The 24,951-nt window shown below is 47.5% G+C and overlaps 1 protein-coding gene across 9 annotated transcripts in view; it reads left to right on the top strand.

The window, feature by feature from the left end:
* The window catches only part of RHOBTB2 (Rho related BTB domain containing 2), a 50,891-nt gene extending 39,117 nt beyond the window's left edge, over nucleotides 1–11,774 (top strand). For 8 of the 9 annotated variants that reach the window (XM_029603769.1, XM_029603773.1, XM_029603767.1 and 5 more), the window contains 3 exons: nucleotides 6,097–6,185; nucleotides 8,106–8,211; nucleotides 11,290–11,513. In XM_029603769.1, the coding sequence (XP_029459629.1) occupies nucleotides 6,097–6,185; nucleotides 8,106–8,211; nucleotides 11,290–11,513 (419 nt within the window). Of the gene's footprint in view, nucleotides 1–6,096; nucleotides 6,186–8,105; nucleotides 8,212–11,289 lie in introns of all 9 variants that reach the window. The other variant, XM_029603766.1, reaches the window with a different exon arrangement.
* Nucleotides 11,775–24,951: the final 13,177 nt, after the last annotated feature.

The following is a 24,951-nucleotide window of genomic DNA, read 5'->3' as shown; positions in this document are numbered from 1 at the left end:
CGGGCGGCCTTCCTGGAGTCCAATGTCGTGTCTGGTGGTATGAGAGAGGCAGTGAAAGGGATCCTGCGGAGGTTTCTGGACCTGAACGTGTTAGTTCTAGTTCCCTCGAAGAGCATGGGTGCGGACTGTATTACATTTACTTTGTGGTGCCCAAAAAGGAGGGCATTTTTTCGGCCCATTCCTGACTTACAAAAGGTAAACAGGTCGTGGCGGGTCCCGCGTTGAAGGATGGAGATGTTACGCACGGTTATAGCAGCATTGCGCAGAGGAGAGTTCCTAGCGTCGATGGTCCTGACAGAGGCATACCTCCATATTCCCATTCGGAAGGACCATCAGAAGTTTCTTCGCTTCGTTCATTTTTCATTTCATTTATTAAGATTTATTAATCGCTTGTCACATACAATGTTATCCAAAATAAACATGACAAACAATGAGAACTTAAGTTTCATAGAAACTATATAATCCAATATCTTGTTTACAAATAGTCTAGAAGTTGCTTAATTAAACCAAACAAACACATCACATTTATCACCTAGGATACGAAGATCATCTGGACTAACAGACTTTAGAAAACACTAAAGGCACGATGGAGTAGAAAATCTTTCAACAGACGTGTAATTTTTTCACATTATCTAAGGTACGCAGTTCAAATGGAATTAAATTCCACAAAGCTAGTGCAGCAATCGAAAACGCTTCATGGTACTAGGACAGTATTTTCAGTTCCGAGGTCTTCAGGTTAGTCACAGTGCCCAGAACCTTCACGAAGGTCAGGGCGGTTCGCCAGGGCCTGGAGGCTTTTCTGTCCTGGCTCAAAGGGCAGGACAGAAATGATGGTTCGGATGCTTTTCTGACAGTGCGACAACAGTGGAGTATCTCAGTTGCCAAGGATGGACAAAGAGTCACTCTGTGGCTCTGGAGGCCCAGTGTTTGTTTGCTTGGGCAAAACTCCATCTTGAGGAACTAGCGGCTTTTGTCACCGGATTTCACATCGTACATTGAGGTTAATCCGGGCAGGGTGATTCTTGTGGCACCTGAGTGGCCGCACTGGCCATGGTTTACGGACCTTCTTCATCTAGCAGTAGATAGTCCCATTCACTTGGCCCGTTTGTCAGGGTTTCTGTGACAGGGACCCGTAATTTCAGACCTGGAGGATCGCTTCTGTCTAGCAGCTTGGCTTTTGAGAGACAATGGCTTCACTTGAAAGATTATTCAGAGCCTGTGATTGCTACTTTGCTTCAGGCAAGGAAGTCTTCCACGTATTTGGCTTATGTCCGAGTATGGAGAGTCTTTGAATCCTGGAGTTTGCAGAACAAGGCGCAGCCTTTGAAGGTGGATGTCCCGCCGATTTTAGCATTTTTGCAAGATGGCTTGACCAAGGGTTTGGCTTTTAATTCTCTACGGGTTCAGGTGGCAGCCTTAGGTTCCCTTCGAGGTAGGATTTGGGGGGAAATCATTGGCATCTCATCCGGATGTGGTTCGTTTCCTCAAGGGGCAAAACATTTGCGTCGTTCGGTTCAGAAGATTTGTCCAGCATGAAATCTGAACTTGGTTCTTTGGGTGCTGTGAGGTCCTCCCTTTGAACCGGTTAGGAGGGCTTCGCTAAAGGACTTAACCCTGAAGGCTGTTTTCCTGGTGGCTATCTTTTCCGCTAGAAGGATTTCTGAGCTGCAAGCTTTGTCATGAAGGGACCCTTTCCTGCATTTTTCGGAGGAGGGGGTTTCTTTAAGGACAGTTCCTTCATTTTTTGCCTAAGGTGGTTTCCTCCTTTCACCTCAATCAGGTGATTGATTTACCAGCCTTTCCGAATTTGTCTGTGGATGCTCCTATGGCGAGGGAGCTTCACTTGGATGTGCGCAGAATTCTTTTGCGATATCTTAAAGTGACAAATGGCTTTTGAAGATTTGCTTATCTGTTTGTCCTGTTCAGTGGTGCTAAGTAGGAAAATAAGGCGTCCAAGGGCACTATTGCATGATGGCTGAAAAAGGTGATAGCTTTGGCTTATATCTTTAAGGACTGGTCGGTGCCAGAGGGGTTGAGAGCGCATTCCACTAGGGTGCAGGCAACCTTGTGGGCGGAGGGTCAGCTGCTTTCTCTGCAGGAGATTTGTCGAGCAGTGAAGTGGTCTTCTCTACACATTTTTACCAGACATTACTGCTTGGATGAGGCCCCATTTTGGTTGCCCTTCTCTGGACTTTCACCAGTGCATCTATATCTTTTTGAGATACGGCGACCAGAATTGCACAGAGTACTCAAGGTGCAGTCTCACTATGGAGCGATACAGAGTCATTATGACATTCTTCATTTTATTCACTATTCTCTTCCTAATAATTCCTAACATTTTGTTTGCTTTTTTTGACCGTCCCAGCACATAGAGCTGATGATTTCAATGAATTTTCCACTAGATCTTTTTCCTAGGTGGTAATATGGAACCTAACATTGTGTAACTACATCAAGGATTATTTTTCCCTATATACATCACCTTGCACTTGTCCACATTAAATTTCATCTGCCATTTGGATGCCCAATGTTCCAGTCTCACAAGGTCTTCCTGTAATGTATCACAATCCGCTTGTGATTTAACTACTCTGAATAATTTTGTATCATCTGCAAATATGATTACCTCACTTGTCGTATTCCTTTCCAGATCATTTATAAATATATTGAAAAGCACCAGTCCAAGTACAGATCCCTGAGGCACTCCACTGTTTACCTTTTTCCACTGAGAAAATTGACCATTTAATCCTACCCTCTGTATCCTGTCATTTAACCAGTTTGCAATCCACGAAAGGACATTGCTTCCTATCCCGTGACTTTTTAGTTTTCTTAGAAGCCTCTCATGTGGGACTTTGTCAAATGACTTCTGAAAATCCAAAAATACACTACATCTATTGGTTCATATTTATCCACATGTTTATTAACCCCTTAAAAAAAATGTTACAAATTTGTGGGTCCCTTGGGTAAATCCATGCTGGCTGTGTTCCATTAAACCATGTCTTTCTATATGTTTTTGGTGTTTATATTAGTTTCCACTATTTTTCCTGATACTAAAATCAGGCTCACTGTGTTGCAGTTGAGATACTGGGGCAGAGGAGTAGTGGACCCTTGGGCCGGGCTGCAAGGAGAGATCCTTATGGCAGACCGGGAGGCGGAGTCAGTGCCTGGCAAGGTTTCACCCAGAGCCTGGAATCCCCCTGGGAGGAGCCCATAGGGACCCAGGCCCTCGGGACTTAGGCTATGCAAGGGAAGTACGGAGGCTGGCCTGCGGGAGTCAGACAGTAGGGCCGAGGAAGGCAAACACCGGACCGGGTCCGGAGTCGGACAAGAGTAATAGTCCAGCAGTGGTCCGAGACAGGGCCCGAGGTCAGCAGGCAAAGTTCAGAGGCGGGCCGGAGGCTAGGCAGAGTGCTGTGACGGACCAGGCTCGAGACAGGCGACTGGCAGGCAGGCCGTGTACTGGAACAGACCGGGATCGAGGCAGGCGGCTGGCAGGCAGGCAGTGTACTGGAACAGACCAGGATCGAGGCAGGCGGCAGCCAGGCAGGCAGTGTACTGGAACAGACCAGGATCGAGGCAGGTGGCAGGCAGGCAGGCAGGCAGTGTACTGGAACAGACCGGGATCGAGGCAGGCGGCAGGCAGGCAGGCAGTGTACTGGAACAGACCGGGATCAAGGCAGGCGGCAGGCAGGCAGGGTACTGGAACAGACCGGGATCGAAAACCAGGAAGTCCAACAAGAAGGTCACTGAGGCAGGTACTGGAACGGAAGGCAACTAGTATTCAGAGAACCTCGTTGCAAGGCGTTTAGTCAGAGTGGGCGCCGGTTAAATGCGATCCGGGGCGTGACGTCAGCAGAAGGGCTGTCCCAACTTCCGGGTGCTGGGCGCACATAAGGACCTTCCTCGCGCGCGCGGGGCAGCAGAGGGGCGGAGCTTCGGGTGGCCTGGACTGCGTACTCCACGTGGCGAGACCACGACCGAGCGGCCTACAGGACCAGGATCCCAGCGTGCCCCGGCGTGGAGCTGAACGGAGGTAAGCGGAACCGACCCCGAACATGGGAGAGGTGGTCGGGACCGCAACAGTACCCCCCCCCCCCTTTACGCCCCCTCTTCAATGGACCAGGCTTCCCTGGGTGGTCAAGGTGGAATTGCCAGAGGAGGTCTTTGTCCAAGATGTTGCGGGCAGGCTCCCAGGTATTGTCCTCATCTCCGCAGCCTTCCCAAGCTAAGAGGTACTCCCATCTTCGATTGAGGAAACGTACGTCGATGATTTCCCGTACTTGGTATGTAGGGTCCTCCGCTACGGCTTCATCAGAGGTGTCCGGCGGCTTGCGGTGGAAGCGAGAGAGAACCAGTGGTTTTAGCAGAGAGACATGGAAGACGTTGTGGATTCGTAGGGAGGATGGTAACCGCAAACGGTAGGAGACCAACCCTACCCTCTCGGCGATCCAGAAGGGTCCACAAAACTTAGGTGCAAATCTCCTAGAAGGCGTCCTCAAATTAATGTTCCGGGTGCTGAGCCAGACACGATCCCCGGGGAGGTACACTGGAGCAGGTCATCTGTGCCGGTCAGCACACCGCTTGGCGGACGCAGCAGAAGCGGCCAACTTGTCTTGGGTAACTTGCCAAAGGTTCTGAAGTTGTTGGGCGGACAACTGTGCTGCGGGCGAGGAACTGGGTGTGGCAATGGGTAATGGAGGTTTGAGATGTTTCCCATATACCACCCGAAAGGGTGAGGTTCCGGTGGCAGCGTGAGTGTGATTATTGTAAGCGAATTCTGCCCAGGGCAGAAGTTCGGACCAATTGTCTTGCCTTTCATTGATGAAGGCGCGTAGGAATGTCTTTAGTGAGCGGTTCATCCTCTCCGATTGCCCATTACTCTGTGGATGGAAGGCGGTGGAAAAGCTGAGCTGAACCTTAAAACACTTACAGAGAGCCCTCCAGTATCGGGCGGTGAACTGAGGCCCCTGGTCGGAGACAATGTCCTGGGGGAGTCCATGAATTCGGAATATGTGTTGCGCAAACAGAAGTGCCAGCTCTGGTGCCGAGGGAAGCTTGTCATTCACCCTCTCCCCTGGTTCCAATCCCTTTCTTCTGCTTGCTCTCTCTTTACCCCCTTTCTCTCCAGATTTGGACTGCTTCACCTTGATTGCCTGTATCCTCTATCTTCTCTCTACCCAGATAAGGTCTATTCTCCCTGTTTCACCAATTACAGGCCTCTCTCTCCCTTCCTCCTCATCTGGTGTCCTCTCCCTCTATCCTGGATCTTCTCTCCCTCTTCATCTCTATCTCTCAAGTTCTCCTTCCCCCACCTCTCCCTCTCTCTCCTTCCACTACCTTACAATGTAATTATCCTGCTCTGTGCCCCCATTTCCCAGTACTTTCAGTCTCCCCACCCCTTTTATCATAACTATATCTCCAGCTCTTCTTTGGGCCTTCCACAGCTGGCAGGAGTCACCTCCATAATCCCATAATCTCACAGCTCACACCTTGCAACTAGCTTAGTGCAGTAGAGGAAGTTGATGCACTATTATGCAACACTCCTGCCAGCTACACGCATGGCAGGAGGGGACTTGGAGGTAGACCCAGTCCACCAGGCTTTGGCTCGTGTCCTCAAGCCAAGTCTTACACTGGGAGTCTATGATCGCCACTGCTGCCTGGCCCAATAGCTGATCAGCCCAAGGGGCAATGCTGGCAGTGCCTGAGGCACCCCCTCATCTCAAAAGCATCCCAGGTGACCACCCAGCTTGCTCTATCCAAAGGCCAGCCCTGGATACGGAGGAGTGCGGTGTGACACCCTCTAGCCCAGGGATAGCAAACTCCAGTCCTCGAGTGTCACAAACAGGCCTGGTTTTCAGGATATCTACAAAGAATATACATGAGAAAGATTTGCATGCAAGTGCAGGTCTTTGTAGATATCCTGAAAACCAAGCCTGTTTGTGGCACTCGAGGACTGGAGTTCACCATCCCTGCTCTAGCTTCAGTGTGTGTGTGTGCGCGCGTGCGCATATATGTATAGGTGTGTGTGTGTATGTGCATGTATTTAAAGACCAGTGTGGTGTGACAGCCCCTAACCTCAGTATTTATGTCTTTGTGTTACAGAGCAGTACACAGTAACAGCACTCATGGAAGCTGCTCAGATGCATGTGGACATTGATGGAGATGTTCTGGTATTACTGGAACTGGCTCAGGTAATATTATCTTGCAGTAATAATGTATTACTGTGACTAAGTCCAGATGGAGAAGCAGAAAGACAAAGAGGTGAAGGAAACGAACCTGGCAGATGTGTCTAGAGTGCAGGAACAGTGAGGATAGGGAAGGGCTAAAACCAAGAAGAGAGTGGACAGAAGGCCTGGTGGGCACCGCTCTGATCTGAAGAAGTCTTGGGCAGAAGATGCATGCTTCTTTAGGGAAGTTTAAGGTCCAGCACAGATCATTGTATGTTGTGTTTAGAGCCTTAAGCAGTTTTCCAGAGTGACATGTATCACCTGATATTCACAGCAGCTCATCCTGTTGAAGTGATCTGATTTCAAAGAGGGTCCCAGGGTAATATACCCAACTGGAGGGACCACAAGGCCATCAGGCCTGGACTCTCAGAGAGCGGCTGTAAACATTTCTTGCAGCATGCAGTGAGCTGCTTCTAGCTCTGTCTACCTTTGTGAAGGCAGAAAGAACTACTAAATGTCCAGGCCTGGCAGGGGTCAGGTGTGATCCCACCTGACCAGATGATAGGATGTTAGCATCAGTCTCTGTATTGTGCAAGTTTCATTGTCTAGAGGACCGGCCCCCCTCCCACACCCACAGCTAGTGAAGACAGTGAGTAACTGTAAGAGGTGATAATGCCCCTTGTACAGGTCTTTGGTGAGGCCTAATTTAGAGTGCTGTGTTCAGCTCTGAAGTCCGTATCTGAAGGGGGAATAAAGACAAGATGGAGGAGTCCAGTGAAGAGTGACCAAAATGGCCTGTATCAGAAGAGAGTAGAGGCTGAAGGCTCTGAATATGTACATCCTGGAAGAGAGGAGGAACAGGGGAGATATGATACAGATCTTCAGATACCTGAAAGGTTTTAATAATGCGCAATTGTCAAACCTTTTCCATTGGATAGAACTAGGGGTCACAAAATGAAACTTCAGGGAGGATGACTCAGAACCAACGTCAGGAAATATTTCTTCACGGAGAGGGTGGTGGATGCCTGCTATGCCTTTCCGGAGGAGGTGGTGAAGACGAAAACAGTAAAAGAATTCAAAGGGGCATGGGATAAACACTGTGGATCCCTAAAACTAGAGGATGGAAATGAAGAAAAGAGTGCATGGGGGTAACTTGCTGTTGCGCTGGTTACAACCCTTAACCAATAAGCCTTCATACTGTAAATGCAACTCCATCAGTGCTCTCTGCATCAACGGCAGAGGAAAAGGGGAATGGGATTCACACAGCAACCAAAGAGGGCCCTGACTTTTACTGTCTGGGGAAACAAATAAGCAGGAGGGTAACTTGCTGTTACGATGGTTACTACCCTTAACCAATAAGCCTACATACTGTTAACACAACTCAATCATTCATCTCTGCTTCAATGGCAAGTAGTTTCAGGGAGCTGGATTCAGACAGTAACCAACGAGGGCCCTGACTTTTATGGTTTGGGAAAGTGATAAACATGGGGGTAACCTGCAGGGCTCGGCAGATAATACCATAAGGTTGCTGGGCAGACTGAATGGACCATTTGGTCCTTTTCTGCTGTCATTTCTATGTTCCCATCACCCTGCTGGGAGGAGTACTGCAACCTTGGCTGTGGCAGGATTCATCCCCTTAGCCTAGCCATTGCAGTCTTTGACCAGGGCCCACAAACTGTAGTTCCCTGTGGAACTCAGCTAACATGGACTCAAAGGCTAGCTTCTGGATGTCACTATTGAGCGATGGTGGACCATCCACCCCAGGGGCTGTGAGCACTGCCTCCTGCCAGCTGGTTTGGGGAACAGAGGACTTGGCCCAAGAATGGTGCCCAGGGCTTCCACATGGCAGTGCACAGCACTGTCACTAAGCTGGCCTCCTAATAACATCTGTTTTTAACTAAATGCTGACCAATCTTTCAAGTCAAATATTCCTGTCTCTTACAGTTCCACTGTGCCCACCAGCTGGCTGACTGGTGTTTGCACCACATCTGTACCAACTACAACAACGTCTGCCGCAAGTTTCCTCGGGACATGAAATGTATGTCCCTTGGTGAGTGCTGTTTTACATCTGTGAGCTTTCTCCCTACACCCGGTCTCAGAGCTGCTTCCTCTCCCTCAGTGTTGTAGCTTGTAAGGACCCTGGAACATATTACCCATGGAAATTGTGAATTCTCTGTCTTTTGAGATTTTTAGGAATATGTTTAGGGCTTCTGATTTTAGGTTTTAACCAATAAACCCTGATAAAACACCCCCAATACAAAAACATAATAAAATAGGTGTTTATTAGATAAATACTGGAAAAACGCCACTTCCCCTAGTACTCTCTCACCCCTCCTTTGACTACTCTAGCTTCTCAACTTTGTTTTTGTGCTGTTCCACTGTAACGACTCCTCAGTTGCACAAATGTATGTATTTGATTCAGATGGAAAAGGTACCCAACAATAGTAATTGTGCTACGAAAACAATGATAAACACTGTTTTTTGGTAGCTCACCAAAAAACTGCTAATTAGCTGGAAAATATACACTTAAATTTACAATTTATAAACACCTAAAATCAGAAGCCATAAGTATATTACACAACCATTTGTTTAGGACAGTTATAGAAAGGGCAAATTTATAGCAACCCATGTAACTTATACCTTCAAAAATTCCTAAGTTGCACCAGTTCACAAAGGGGTAGATTTTATAAATTTGCGCACAGGCGTACTTTTGTTCGTGCACCAGGCGCGAACAAGAGTACGCAGGATTTCAATAGATACATGCGTAGCCGCATGTATCCATTAAAATCCGGGGTCGGCACGCGCAGCCTGCCTCCGTTCCCTCCGAGGCCGCTCCGAAATCGGAGCGGCCTTGGAGGGAACTTTCTTTCGGCCTCCCCCCACTTTCCCCTATCTAACCCACCCCCCCCCCGGCCCTATCTACACCCCCCCTACCTTTGTTGAACAAGTTACGCCTGCTCGAGGCAGGCGTAACTTTGCGCTTGCCGGGCCGGCTGTCGCGTGCCATGTTCCGGTCCGGAGGCCGCGGCCATGCCCCCGGAAGACGCGCCGGTTGCGACACGTGTCCGTCCCCCCCAGGAAAGCCCCGGGAGTTACGCGCGTCCCAGGGCTTTGCGCGCACCAGAAGCCTATGCAAGATAGGCTCGGCGCGTGCAGGGGGGGTTTGGGGTAGGTTTTCGGGGGTAATGGGGCGGATTTTCAGAGCCCTGCTCGCCTAAATCCGCCCAAAACCGGGCGGATTTAGGCGAGCAGGGCCCTGCGCGCCGGGAAGCCTATTTTACATAGGCCTACCGGCGCGCGCAGAGCCCCGGGACTCGTGTAAGTCCCGGGGTTCTCCGAGGGGGGCGTGTTGGGGGCGTGTCAGGGGGCGGGCCCGGTCGCAGCATTTCGGGGGCGTCGGCAGCGTTTTGGGGGCGGGTACGGGGGCGTGGCTACGGCCTGGGGCGGTCCGGGGGCGTGGCCGCGCCCTCCGTACCCGCCCCCAGGTCGCGGCCCGGCGCGCAAGAGGCCCGCTGGCGCCTCTTTGTCGGGGGATTTATGCCTCCCTGCGGGAGGCGTAAATCCCCCGACAAAGGTAAGGGGGGGGTTTAGATAGGGCCGGGCGGGTGGGTTAGGTAGGGGAAGGGAGGGGAAGGTGAGGGGAGGGCAAAGGAAAGTTCCCTCCGAGGCCGCTCCGATTTCGGAGCGGCCTTGGAGGGAACGGGGGTAGGCTGCGCGGCTCGGCGCGCGCCGGCTATACAAAATCCATAGCCTTGCGCGCGCCGATCCAGGTTTTTAGCAGATACGCGCGGCTCGGCGCGTATCTACTAAAATCCAGCGTACTTTTGTTTGCGCCTGGAGCGCAAACAAAAGTAGGCTATTCGCGCTCCTTTTAAAATCCGCCCCTATGCGCGTAACCCTCTGAAATCTACCCCAAAGCAAATAACATGCACAATCTAACCACACAGAGTTACACCTGTGTGCAACTTGTGTGTGTTACCTTATACACATACTTTTTAAAATAAAAATTATGGGGCGGATTTTCAAAGGGTTACGCGCATATTTTACGTGCGTAACCCCAAAAACCCGCTCCTGCGCGTCGCCAAGCCTATTTTACATAGGCCCGGCAACCCGCGCATGCCCCGGGACACACGTATGTCCCGGGGCTTGAAAAAATGGACAGGCCGGGGGCGGTGCGGGCCCGAGGCCTCCGGCACAGCAGTTGTGCCGGCGGGCACAATCTCGCAACAAAGGTCGGGAGGGGGGTTAGGTAGGGGAAGGTTGGGGGGGCAGAAGGAAAGTTCCCTCTGAGGCCACTCCGATTTCGGAGCGGCCTCGAAGAGAACAGGGAAAGCCATCGGGGCTCTCCTAGGGCTTGGCGCGCGCAAGGTGCCCAAGTGTGCACCCCCTTGTGCGCGCCGACCCCGGATTTTATAACATGTGCACGGCTACACGCGCATGTTATAAAATCGGGCGTAGATTTGTACGCGCCGGGTTGCGTGCACAAATCTACGCCCACGTGTAGGTTTAGAAATCTGGCCCTAAATGTGTAAGCTATGCCCCTTGGAACATCTGTTTTTTGTGCACATAAAAAGCATGAGCAAAATCAGGTTTGTGCATATTTTTATGCACACAACCTTCACACAGTTTTATAACAAGCCATTTAAGTGCATGATCCCGTGTTTTGTGCACATAAATGGCTTTGAAAATATCTCCTTTACTGTGGTTCCTGGCTGGGCTCTAGAATTCCTTTGTTGCCCTCTCTCTCTGTCTCTCCTGCACTGCACTTGCAGCATTGCCAGGCACTTCCTCTCCAAGCTGGGGCAAACCTGTATACCGCCAGTCCCAGTGCCATTAAACTTGAAAGCCAGCCGCAGGCCAGGGACTTGTCTATGCTGGAGAGCTCTCACGGAGATCTCTCGTTCCTCAGAAAGAGGTCTCATATAGGGCTATCACTCGTCAGACAAAAGAGCTCTCATTTCTTGGGGGGTGGGGCAGAGCGGGGTTTTATAAAGGCCTTTGCTCTTCAGGGTGTGGAGTTATCAAGGGCCGTCACTCCTGAAGAGGATCTCATGGAGGGTTGCCAGGTTACCTACATGCCCTAGGATTGCTGTTTGTCAACTTTCTATGCATTTCTGCTTTGTTTTAGCAAATCAAGAGTATTTTGAAAAGCAGCGGTGGCCCCCTGTCTGGTACTTGAAGGAGGAAGATCACTATCAGCGTGCGAAGAAAGAGCGTGAAAAGGAAGACTACCTTCACCAGAAACGGCAACCTAAACGGAGGTGGCTTTTCTGGAACTCTCCATCCTCCTCCACCTCCACCACCTCCTCCTCCTCCTCCTCCTCCCCCTCCCCTGCCCCTGCTGTGGTTTGAAAGACCTTCTCCAGTGAAGGCTGTGGACATACCAGCACCCTGCTTCTCTAAGGCGGGAGAACCAGCTAAATCCGTCAGAGGAAGAAAGGCTGGCAAGCATGCTGCAGGAAGCCTGGCGAGAGAGTCCTGCCTGTCTCAGTGCTAGCCACAAACTGCCAGCACCTGACCCTACTAATTCTTTGGAACTTGACTATCAGCAAAATTAAAATATATGTTTACATAGGTGTGATATTTTTTTAAATAAATATAAAAGGAAGCATATTTTCCATCTTTTCCTTTGATTGTAGAATTGGGTGAAGGAGCTGCCCTGTAATGTTTTGCAGATCCGCTCCTGGAAATGATCTGGATCATGGATTGAAAAGCTTGTGCTATCAATATTGGACTTTATTTATAAGTAAATGTGTGTCCATCTTTAAGTCAAGTTTCCCTACACCTTAGGCCTATGGTATCCTGTACACTGGATCCATTTTGGTCCACACTAGGCACAATATCATGTACTTACAGTACATGCAAAAACAGCACTAGAAGAGCACAAACATATCCTAACTTATCCACAAAAATACAAAAGAGAGATAGGAGTCACATATTTTAGAAAAATACTAAACGCAAGATGAATCACATGCTGACAGTTGTGAGACTTTAATACAGTCCGTATTTCAGTGCCAACAAGATAAGTGTGTATACTTTTCTCTGAATTGAATATTGCTCCCTAAAGCAATCTACAGCTGAAATATTAGCTAATGTCAGGTCATCTGATCAGGATTGTGGGTCATCTCACTGGGACTTTATGTTCTTAATAACTGGAACTTTGTCATCTTTTTAAGCTTGTATGGGCTATATTTATAATTGAAATTTTTATATGCTTAACATCAAAATATACTAAATAAATTACTGTTGAACACTATCACAGTTCTAGCAAGGGTGAATGATTGAGAGGACTGGTGGTGGTCATAGGTTTTGACTCCATGACTGGCTTGCTGACACCTGTTATATATCAGTCTTTGATTAAAAACAGTTATGACTGGATTCGGTGTGGTTTAGTATTTTTCTAAAATATGTGACTCTGATCTCTCTTTTGTAGATTTTTTTCTTACATACTGCAGCCATCCCTACCAGTGTTCAAAGAACGTATTGCCTTAGTCAATTTTTAATTAATTCTCATTTATAGAAATTTCAGTATTACAAGTTGAACAAGTAATCTTGTTAATATAAGAAATGCAGATAGCTCATCAATTTAATCCAGTTTTTGTAATATCATAGCAAGCCCAGGAAAGGAAAAGATACTCAGCCCAAATTTGCCACCATCTAAAGCAGTGGTTCTCAACCGGTGTGTTGCCAAGAACACGCAGGTGTGTCGCCACACTTCCCGGTCCCCCGCTGACCCAGCTGCTCCCCCTCCCGAGCAAAATAGGTCCTCCGCCCAGGCTTAAAATGCTGATAACCTGGGCAGAACACAGCAGGACAGCTGGAGTCAGCAGTACCGGCATGCTCTCTTCTTCCCGCCCCGCAACCTGGAAGAGGAAGTGGTGAGCAGCGGGTGCGTGCGCGGGAAGAAGAGACCATGCTCGTACAGGCAGCGTTGGCCCGAAGAAAAGAAGAGGCACGGCCTGAAAAATGAGCAGCGCAGCTTGGAGAAAAACAAAGAACGTCGTCAACCCCCGCGGCCGATGGGACTCCTTTCTCCGCGAGGGCTGAAAATGAAGTAGGTTGCTGCTGCCTTTAGGGTTAGAAGTGGAGGAGGCTGCTGCTGGCACTAGTTCGGGGGAGGGGGGGAGAGTGAGTGAATGAGCAAGTATGTGCGTTTGAGATCCTGTGTGTGAGTGAGAGAGCATGTATGTGTGCATGTGAAAGCAAGTACGTGTGTGAGAGCTGGTTTAGGTGAAGGGAGCACGTGAGTATGTGATTGAGAGCATGTGTGAAAGTGAGAGAAAGAGCATGTTGTCTGTGTGTGATTGAGAGCTGGTTTAGGTGAGGGAGCATGTGAGTATGTGATTGAGAGCATGTATGAAAGTGAGATAGCATGTGTGTGATTGAGAGCTGGTTTAGGTGAGGGAGTATGTGATTGAGAGCATGTGAGAAAGATAGGGCATAAGTGTCTGTGTGTGACTGAGAACTGGTTTAGGTGAGGGAGCATGTGAGTATGTGATTGAGAGCATGTGTGAAAGTGAGAGAAAGATAGAGCATGTGTGTATGTGTGTGATTGAGAGCTGGTTTAGGTGAGGGAGCATGTGAGTATGTGATTGAGAGAAAGAGAGAGAGCATGTGTGTCTGCGTGTGATTGAGAGCTGGTTTAGGTGAGGGAGCATATGAGTATGTGATGGAGAGCCTGTGTGTAAATGAGAGAAAGAGAGAGAGAGCATGTTTGTAAGCATGCAAATGAGTCTGTGTGTGAGAGAAAAAGGCAGCATGTGTGTGTGTGATTGAAAGCCTGTGTGTGTAAGCCTAAAAAGATAGCATGTGTGTAAATGTGTAATTAAGAGCCTATATAAGTGAGAGAGAAAAAGCATGTGTATATGTGAGCAATTGAGAGCCAGTGTGAGAGAGAGAGAGGAGAAAGTTGCAAGCAAACCATCCCTCCTCCTGCTAATTCAAAACAATCTCAGGGCACCTGGATATCAAACGTTCCCAGGTATGCAGAGCAAAAAATTGTTGTATCATTATTTTTCATTACTGGATCTTTGTGTCTGCTATTTTGAATTATTTTATTGGTATCTAGAAATTTTTTATTTGAGTTTTTAATTATTGGGTATTCCATTCATCCGCTGTTTTGAAATAATCTGTTCTTTTTGTTAGTATGGTTTTACTGCTACTGATTTTATTTCTTGATTTGTTTTATAACGATGGGAGATGTTTCTTTTTTTCCTTTGTTGCACTGCATACAGAGTCTCTTGCTTATTGCGGTTTCCAATTCAGTTTTTGTCTGCATGCTTCTAGTTATGCATTTTGGTCTCCCTATGAGGAAAGGCTGAATAGGTTAGGGCTATTCAGCTTGGAGAAGAGACGGCTGAGGGGGGATATGATAGAGGTCATGAGAGGTCTTGAACAAGTAGATGTGACTCGGTTATTTACACTTTCGAATAATAGAATAATAGAATGACTAGGGGGCATTCCATGAAGTTAGCAAATAACACATTTAATACTAATTGGAGAAATTTTTTTTTCACTCAACGCACAATAAAGCTCTGGAATTTGTTGCCAGAGGATGTGGGTTCAAAAAAGGTTTGGATAAGTTCTTGGAGGAGAAGTCCATTAATGGCTATTAATCAATTTTACTTAGGGAATAGCCAGTGCTATTAATTGCATCAGTAGCATGGGATCTTCTTAGTGTTTGGGTAATTGCCAGGTTCTTGTGGCCTGGTTTTGGCCTCTGTTGGAAACAGGATGCTGGGCTTGATGGACCCTTGGTCTGACCCAGCATGGCAATTTCTTATGTTCTTATGTTAGGTGAGGGTCACCACATGTGATTCAGGTGAGGATTTCTGCTGGCATGTATTTTCTGTGTAGGGCTCTATAGCAGCCTGACTTGGTCCGTTTTCCTAATAGGAGATGTCTTGGTGTCTTAAGGCCTGGTATAATATTTTCAGTGTTGCCTTTTCTTAGGTAAGGTGGTTACTGTTAAGTGCTGGAAATTGGTGCTGTTTTGGTGTGGGATATTTACTGTTTATGCAATTTCTGTTCAGACAGAATATGTATCTTTTTTCTTGTGTCATTCTTAACAATAAAAATAATACTGGACCTTTATTTTTTATTTCCGTCGTAAATTGTAATGAGCAGTGGGTCACACATGTGGGCATGGTCTGTCAGGTGTGTCACGATGGGAGAAAGGTTGAGAACCACTGATCTAAAGGGCCATTATAAATGTAAAAAAAAAAGGCTGGGACACAGTTAACACTCCTGGGTCAGCCTGCCCAAACCAGCTTTAGTGCAGCCTCATGCTCATTTATTTAGAGAATTTGTCTGCCCATTCAAAATATATGCTTATAGCGCATTACAGGCAAAGAATACTAAAATTATACTAACATGAAATACAGTCAGAATATGTACAGCAGGAGGTCCGTATTCATTATCCAGGGAATAGAGAAGTTATCCGGTTATGGACAGCTGGATAACTTGTCCCAGATATTCAGTGGGATAAATGTCCCACTTTCAGTTATCAAGATAACCATAGCTGGATAACTTTAAAAGTAACTGGATAATTCTGAATATCGCCAGTTAGATGTCAAATTATCAGGCAACGGTTAGCTGGATAACGTTAGCCTTAACTGGCTGTAATCAAATGAAAATAGCCAGTTCAGTGCCAAGCTGCAGAGGTCCAACAAAAGATCACGTGGCCCTATCGCTCCTCCCTCCAAATGCTCGGCCCTTCCATCTCCATAAAGATAAGAACGAAAAGGCCAGTGCGTTGCCTCCCTCTGCCGGAGCGAGCCACGTTTTTCATTACTGCTAGTCTCCAGGGCTCCCTTCCCTCTCTCCACCCCAGCTCTAACCCTCCCCATGCCTTCCGTCTCAAAGCTCTTCAGCCTGGATCCCCTCGCTAGGGAAGTTAGGCTTCTCGGGGAGAGAGAGGCTTCCAGCACCTCTCTAGCACTGGCAGAAGTGCCAGGCTGAGGCTGCTCTCACGATCCAGGCTGAAGCATTCCATACTGAAGGTACTGGGAGGGTGGGAGAGTTAGGTTTGGGGTGCAGGGAATGGGACTTAGGGTTGCCAACTTTTCTATGGAGCAGGGCCGTGGGGGAGGCCGGCCGCAGCCACGCACACCCGGCCTCCCTTTTTTTCCCTTTTAAATCAAGCGTTGATTTTTTTTCCTAGGCAGATTCTTCCTGCCTGTCTTTGGGGCTCAGTTCGACTCTCCTCTTCCTCTGCGACTCCCAGGAGGTCAGCACAGCTGTAGGAGAGGCAGAGGGGGACGGAGAGTCAAACCGAGCCCCGAAAACAGGCAGGTGATGGGAGCACTGCCAGGCTGCCGCCTCTGATTGGTCCCTGGCCTTGCCTGAGGTTACCCTTGTAACAGGACACTCTACAACAGGCTGCAAAACCGGGCGGCTACCAATAATGAAAAATGTGGCTCGACCCAGGAGCATGGGGAGGGGGTATGGCGGGGGCTAGCACTGGCCCTTTTATTTGTATGGAGCTGGAAGAGGTTTGGGGCTGACCATTTGGAACCTAGGCGGGAGGGGGACAGTGATATAAGGCCACTAAGCCCGCAATCTTGTACTTGAACCCTGAAACCAGGGGTGGATTGCCCTATCGGGGGATCGGGCTCCCATCACGAGACTTTTGTTTTGGTTTTTTTTTAACTTCCCCACAGAAGAAAAGATGGGCGGCTGCTAGGGTTTTCAGGCATGCGGTGGAGCATCCAGTTAGAAGCCCCGACCAGACAATAAAAGTCCGGTTTTGCAGGTGAGTCCTCCTCTCCCCCCAACAGTCTCTTAGTTACAGGGAGAGACAGGCAGGGTGAGAGCTTCTCAAGAGGAGAGCTGCATCGTATTCCTGCCCCCCAGCTCTTTTCTTATGCTGATTGGCCAGCATAGGGAGAGGAAGTGGGAGGCACAGCAGAGCTCCACGGATTTCTGTAGCAATGACCTCTTGGTCCCATTCCCCCTCCCCTCTCACAGCATGCTGGGCCAGGACCAGGAGAAGGTGGAGAAACAGACATACAGATGGATGTTCAGGGTGATGAGAGGAAAGAAACAGCAAGGGGGTGGGACAGAGACAAAAAGGGGAGATACCTAGATACATGGGGAGCATGGAAGGAGGGAGTAGGTCACAGGATCTCTTGCTCAGTCCTGCTGACAGCTGCAGCTCTCTGGGAAATTGCTCCATAGGATGTAACTTCCCCCCTCAGGTCTCACTGCTAACCCATGCCTTGTCCCATAGCATTCTGGGACTTACCTGATGTTAAACAGAAACATATAATGTACTGCATTGACCCCACCCCCCTTCCCCTCTCTGCCCATGCCTGTACCCATCTCCTGGCTCTTTACCCTGCCTATTACCTCACTGCTCCCCTCGAGCCTATTGCTGGGCTGCTCAGTACCCCGGGTAATGTAAGTAATATGCCTGGAGGGGGCAGGCAGTACCTCCTTGGATGACATGACTGGCAGCCACATAGGAGCTAAGGAATGCTAGTTCCACTACAATGGTGGCCAGCCCCCTCTTGTGACAGCCCTGGTTCTCCCCTGTTCATACCAGAACATTCATACTACACTCTCACCACAAACATTCAACCACATCCTTAACAGAAAACCCTTACCACTTCCACCCTACCCCAACCCTCACCTCTCCACTTCCCTTAGTTTATAGCAAGATTATCTAACAGGAGGAAAGCACTGGAACAGAAATAGACTAGGCTAACCAAATCAGAGGAAACCACCCCACGAAAAGTATAGATGCAGAAAGCAGATAAAACCATGCATATCCCTGTAGTGGAAGATGTAGGCCCCCCTCGAAGCTCCATGCCATTGTGTTTTGTAAGCTGTGTTCCACATCCCACACTGGATATCTGAAGGCAGATTGAAGAAAATCTCCCATACTGCACAATAAAGCTCATCTGGCTTGCTTCTGCCCAATTTTGAACCTAACCATTCCATTTGCATGAGCAGAGCCATTTTCCATAGCCAAGAGTTAATAGTGGGTGGTGCCTCTTCTATCTACACAGCCAAAATACATTTGTATGCAATCTGGAGGGCCAGCTGTATAAATTTCTCCCCTGCCTTGCATTTGACCGCTGCCACTCCCTCCACACCCAATAAGAGTACAACCACTCCTAGCAATCGCAGTCCCAGTACATTGAGACACAGTGGTTAACACTGCATTCCAGATCCCATCTACAGAAAGCAATAAACAAGGGATCCCTTTTCCTCTCCACATTTAATACACAATGGAGTGGGAACCAGGCCCATACGATATCTCCTTATATCATCAATAGAAGCCTAATGCAACAGCTTACACTGCAATTCCCTCATACTGGAGTTGGGAGTAAGGTAATGTAGAGATATGAAGCAGTATGTCAAGGGCGAGGGAGTTGAGATGAGGGGTCTGTAGCCTCTTTTTACACATTTTATGCCAACTAGCAATATAATTCCTCAGGAGGGACACATCTTGGAGCTCATGAGCAAAGAAAACTTCCAGTGAAAAAGAATCAGCTTCCCATTTAAAGGAGCTCAAATAATGCCATTCTTGAAGGTATTAAAAAAAAAGCCTAGGGGGGAATCTGGAAAGATTATCGCAGCATAGCAAAAGTTAGGACAACAGGCTTACTAATTGCGTATAAGCGTAAGATGAACTTAAGTCCCAGCTTAGCCCAACCATTAAAAGTAAGAGCGTATTCCACACCAGGAGAGAATCCCAAATTGCCCAATAGGGGAAGTAGCAGAGATTGATAACCCAGTAGACCCCACTTATTCCTCAAGCATCACCAGGCCTGCGTACCAGGATATAACAGAGTCCTAGAAAAGGTCAGACGCCATAGTTCTCTTTGTGGGGCCTGTATTAAATATAGCGGCAACCAGGGTGCTAGAATATTGTCGAGTAACGCAGGTTCACAAAACGTATATTTATTGGTAATCCATTCACTCACAAACCACAATTGACACACTGCATTATAAAGGCGCAGATCAGGAAAGTCAATGCCCCCCGCTTCCTTCAAACATTCGAGTTTAGCATGGCTTATCCACACACCTTTACCAGTCCAGATAAAAGTTGAATGTAATTTATTATGGTCATTTATTTATTTATTTATTTATTTATTTATTTAAGGGTTTTTTATATACCGAGGCACGTTTGCAAAATTATTGTACTGTAAGCCAGCAAGGGAGCATTTGTTATTTATATAGGATCTTTGGAATAATTACCATTTTTAGGAGCGCACATCTGCCAAACAAGGACAGAAGGAGGGACTGCCAAGCCCTCAACTTCAACTGCACATGCAGGATAGCGTATTTAATGTTTAGCTCATACAAGAAGCTTAAATCTCTAGGGATCCACACTCCCAGATACTTAATTTTATTAGACGCTCAGGCGAGAGAAAACGGGCCTTCCCAGGTTTCTTCCAACTTCAGATTGCGCACCAATACCTCAGACTTTAAAAAGTTTATTTTTAGGCCCGCTATCTGATTAAATTGTGAAAAAATGTGTATAATTGAGGCTATGCTCTGTCTGGGATGATCCACAAACAATAAAATAAAATTGCTATTTTCGCAGATGATAAGAAGTTCACCTTGAACCCAGCATCTTGCCTCAGTTTTGATGCCAGGGGTTCTGTCTCTAAGATGAACAATAGGGGTGAAAGGGCACTCTAGACGGACTCCACATTTTAGGACAAAAAAGTCTGACAGAACCCCATTAATAAGAATGCGAGCACGAGAGTTACTGTACATAACCTTCAACCACCCCCATAGCCTACCAGAGAACCCATATTGGGATAATGCCCAAAACATATATTCCCAGGATAAAGAGGCAAATGCATTTTCTGCATCTAGGCTGAGAATAAGTGACTCAGCCTTGAGATTGTGATTTAGTGTAGCAATCAATCTATGTACATTTTTTACTCACTGCCGCCCTTTCACAAAGCCCGTTTGGTCAGTATTAATTACCAGAGGGAGGACACTGTTCAATCTGTTAGCCAGAACAGCAGCTAGGAGTTTTATATCGACATCAATAAAGGAAAAAGGGTGATATGAATCCACCTCCAGGAGATCCTTACCCTTTTTAGGCAGAACAACTATTACTGACTGATTCATATCAGCGGATAAAGAACCTATAGCTACCAGGTCATTATAAAACTGAGATAAGACAGAGAGTACCGGGAACTTCAAGATTTTGTAAAATTCCGTTCCCGGGCCATGAGTCCCTGCTGCTTTCCCATGCTTCAGGCCTTGAATCACAGAAAACATTTCACCATCCCGAAGTGGGGCATTAAGTTTTTCCACTGTTTCCTGCGAAAGATATGGCCATGGAAGGTCCCGAAAAAAAGAATCGTGTACCTCCACGTTCATTCCCCTACTACTGTAGAGAGCACTGTAATACACTAGAAATCTTTTTGTAATGTCAGAGAGTAAGTGCTTGTGATTACCCGAGCCATCTCACATCCCCACTATGCATGATTTTTGGCCCCTTATCTGCACAATATTTGTGAGGAGCTTGCTGGGCTTATTGCCAGACTTGTACAGCTGATATTGAAAAAGACTTGCAAGCCCTCTGATGTAGTAGATGATTCAAGGCTGCTGGAGCTTGATCCACGTTAAATTTAGATGTGGACATGTCAGCCATAGGCTGAGACTGCGCAGATTTCAGGGCTTTAGTTAAAGTCAAAATCTCCGTATTGTGTATTCGTTTAGTTTTTGCCACATATGCAATTATTTGACCCCCTTAATGGAGAAATTACTTACCTGAGACGGACTCAGGACCAATGGGTTATGCTCCCCTGCCAGCAGATGGAAATGGAGTCAGGTTGCAAAGCTGACGTCACAGTACATATACCCCTGTAGTGACCTCACCTCTCCAGTATTCTCTTCAAAAGCTACTGTGACATACTAGTGAAAGGACTTAATTAACAGAAACCTTACTTATTTCACTTTATATCCATGAGGTCAGAAGAAAAACCTTGCCTCACCTGGTGTTGAAGCAGACTCCCAGATACTCCAAGGACTGGGAAGGTTTGAGACTGCTCTTGGCCAGGTTTACTATCCAACTGAGTTCCTGTAGCAAGGAGATCACTTTGTTGGTTGCCAGGAGGCTCTCTTCCATGGACTTGGCCCGGATCAGCCAATCGTCCAAGTATGGGTGCACCAGGATCCCATCTTTCCTCAATGCTGCCACCACGACCACCATAATCTTGGAAAATGTTCTGGGGGGCAGTACCCGAATCTGATAATGTCGGCCCCGTACCGCAAAACATAGGAAACGGTGTTCTTTTTGGATTGAAATATGTAGGTAGGCCTCAGATAGGTCCAGGGAGGTTAGGGACTCTCCCGATTGTATGGCCATTATCACGGAGCGTAAGGTCTCTGTGCGAAAATGAGTCACCTGCAGGTGCCGGTTGATACTTTTGAGGTCCAGGATGGGGCGAAAGGAACCTTCCTTCTTGGATACAACAAAATAAATAGAAAAACATTCCGTATTTTCCTGGAGAGTAGGTACTGGGAGCCCAGCCCTCATCCTGAGGAGCCTTGCCACTCCCTGCGTCTTGTGCTGGGAGGGGCAAGGAGACATCATGAAATGTCCTGAGGAGTGCTGTGGAATTCCAGCGCATATCCTTCTCGTATGACTTCCAGTACCCATTTGTCCTAAGTGAGCTTGAAAACGTGCGCAAGATGGTGCTGCCGTGGGCTACCACGCAGTGTGCCGACCAAGCCTATAGCGGGGCCTAGCCTACTGGGGGGGCTGCTCATCCCGCTCGGCAACCCAATTCTCCTTACCCCAATGGGAATGGGAATGATGTCGGTACAGCGTGCCAAGCACAGAGACTGGGGGGAGTCCTACTGGAAATCCCTCTAATCGTCTCTGAATCAGAAGGTAAATTTATTTTTATTTTTATTTTTTTTTTAACCTTACCTGGCTGGGCTCAGCACTTAACTGGCTGCGGGGGGGAGGGGGCTTTGATAGTCACTGCCATGCTTGACTTCCTGCACCTGCTGCCTTTCAGCTGCCTAAGCAACAAAGTCCACGGCAGGAACCGGCTACCGGACCAAGGCACAAACTCTGAGGGATCTCAGAAATCGCCTCAGGAATTCTCAACTGGGGGAGGGACCTTTAGGTATCGCCGCAGGGCTCAATTTTCTCCAATTTAAATGTAGAATGTCTCCTTCCTAAGGTACAACAATCCTCATAGGGCGAGGTATGTCCACCATCTGCTGGAGACAATGAATACTGGAGAACTGAGGTCACTACAGGTGTGTACGTACTGCGACGTCAGCTTTGCAACCTGACTTCATCTCCATCTGCTGGCAGGGGAGCATAACGCATTGGCCCTGAGACCAGCTGGCTACACACGCTAGGAAACACTGCTTTTCCGGCTTCCCAAAGCAAAGAGGGGGGTAGTGGTAAGTAACAGATATTCCTCCCAATGTTTTTTAAGGTATTCGTGAAACCCTTTATCTAAGTAGAGCTCAGGGCTCATGCACCAGGAAAAAGAGGAGCACTGTGAACGCCCGACCTTTACTCCCAGACACCAGGGCATGATCAGAAATAGAAGGTGCCTATAGTAGCTTCCCACACCCAAGGAAATAGTCCAGAGAGTAGCAAATAATCCAATCTAGAGTAGGATTTATGGGGGTTAGAATAAAAAGTAAAATCCTGCGCTCCTGGGTGGAGAACTCACCAAAAATCTAGTGCCCGACTCCTTGGAGAGAAAGTCAACACCCAGCCCCTCCGCCTTCCTATCAGTAGCCTTGGCAAGTTTACAATTATTTGTCAGTCTGCCACGATATTAAAATCACCCCAACCACTAATTTATAATAAGGAAAATTTTAAAAGGTGGCCTACTAACATAGTAAAAAATTCATGAGAGTAGGTATTAGGCACATGGAGATCGCAAAAAACAATCTTCTGTTGGTGGACCGTACCTGCCACAATAAAGACGTATCCCTCTGAGTCTTGGACTTGGCGCTCGATCTGGAAGGGTAAGTGATCTGGAAGGGTAAGTGTTTATGAAGGAATATCTCTACGCCAATTTTCCAAGTGGTAAAGGAGGAATATACGCACTGTCCCACCCATTGACGGTTTAGTTTTTTATGCTCGATGTCGAACAGCTGGGTCTCCTGCAAAAACACTACTTGGGAATGCAACCTTTGAAATATAGACAATAGTTTTTTGTGTTTAATTGGGGAGTGGATCTCTGCTATGTTAAGCAAGGTTATTTAACCTTCACCATGCTGGAACAGAAGCGATACAGACTGACTTCGGCCCGCTACAGGGCTAGCAAAAAGAACAATTTCACTGTCCTGAGGCTTCCCAGCCTAAGTTTCCAGACCATCCAAATTCCCATTTTACTCCAGTGCCTGAGCCTCACAGCAAGAATAGAGAACATCAATTCCCCCATTACTGAATCGCTCCTTCCCCCATATCCATGAACACTTATTCATAGTAACTTAAACCCAAAGCTCACCACTCAAACTATAACCCTCCTTTCGCTCCAAGGAGACTTGGCATTCCCCGTGAGAATCTACACTACTGCCAGGGTGCGTCTCATGGATCCTCTCCCCCCCGAAAAATATGGAACCCAGTAAAAATATGTGGTATAAATCACAGCCCATGTGGAGGTCCCAATAAGCCCCAATCTGTTAAACAACAACCCAAAGGTGAGAACTGGTGCAAAGATAAAAAATAAAAAGATCAACAATAGTGGAGTCAAGAAAAATCCTGAGTGCAATAAAGTGAGATGGCCACTAGGTGCTTGTGTTTGGAGTAACCACTGGAGCTGCACTCATAAACTGGCCATCCCATAAACCACGCAGACAAATCAGTGAACAGGCACACAAAAATGCAGCAGAAACGTTTGCTTCTGTTCATTAGTAACCGAGTATGCCAGGTCACTGGAAAAAAACAAAACAAACAAAAAAAAAAACTTATAAAATGCAAAACATCAGAAGTCCTTCTGGGTCAGCTTCTTTCACATCCAAGATTGTAGAGTTGTCCATGGTGCCGCATGTTCACCCCACGTTTCTGTTAGCAAGAGTTAGCAGGAATGAAGCAGCCTCTTCCTTAGTGGAAAAGAACACTACCTTTTTAATCAGAGTGAGCACTTAGTTTAGCGGGAAACGGTAAGGCAGAGCGAATCCCCATCCGGTGCAGCTCTGAACACACTGATGACATCTCTTTCCAATGCACGGCTACGCGAGTTGAAAAATCATTGAGGAGTAGAAACTGATTTCTCAAATTCAGTATTGGGGTGTTGGCGGACCACACGCCACAGTTTAGGCTTGTGGAACCAGTTCAGAATACCGGCCTGGGTTTATGTTCCGTAGCAGTCCAATGCGGTGAATCCGCTCACAGCGAAGGGGATCTCCCGCAAGTACCAGGCCCACTCGCTCTGGCAGCCATTTTTCAAGAAAATCGTAAAGTTCCTCCTTCCACAGCGTTTCAGGGAGATGATTTTAATGTTATACCGGTTACGGTTTTCCTGGTCTTCCAGCCATTCTGTCAGTGCTAGATTTTGTTCCTTCAGCTCCACTATATGGCGCTCAGCGTGGGCCAGCCTGACCTCCTGGTCTGATATGCAATGTTCCACTTGATTTAGCCTTTTCGATTGTCCTTTCAAACTTCCCTTTATATCATCCATGGAAATTTGAATGTTGCTTAATGTATTACCTCCCTCTTCATTTAAGTTTGCTAAAATCAAAAACGTTTATCACACCAAATCATTCCATCCCCATATACACTATCACCGGTTATTTTTATGTAGTATCCTAAGATTCTCTGGTAAGATATCTATGTAAC

Source organism: Rhinatrema bivittatum, chromosome 5, assembly GCF_901001135.1.
Source record: "Rhinatrema bivittatum chromosome 5, aRhiBiv1.1, whole genome shotgun sequence".
Lineage (NCBI taxonomy): Eukaryota > Metazoa > Chordata > Amphibia > Gymnophiona > Rhinatrematidae > Rhinatrema > Rhinatrema bivittatum.
Note: the sequence above shows the minus strand (reverse complement) of the source record. Positions and strands in the feature narration are given on the sequence as shown.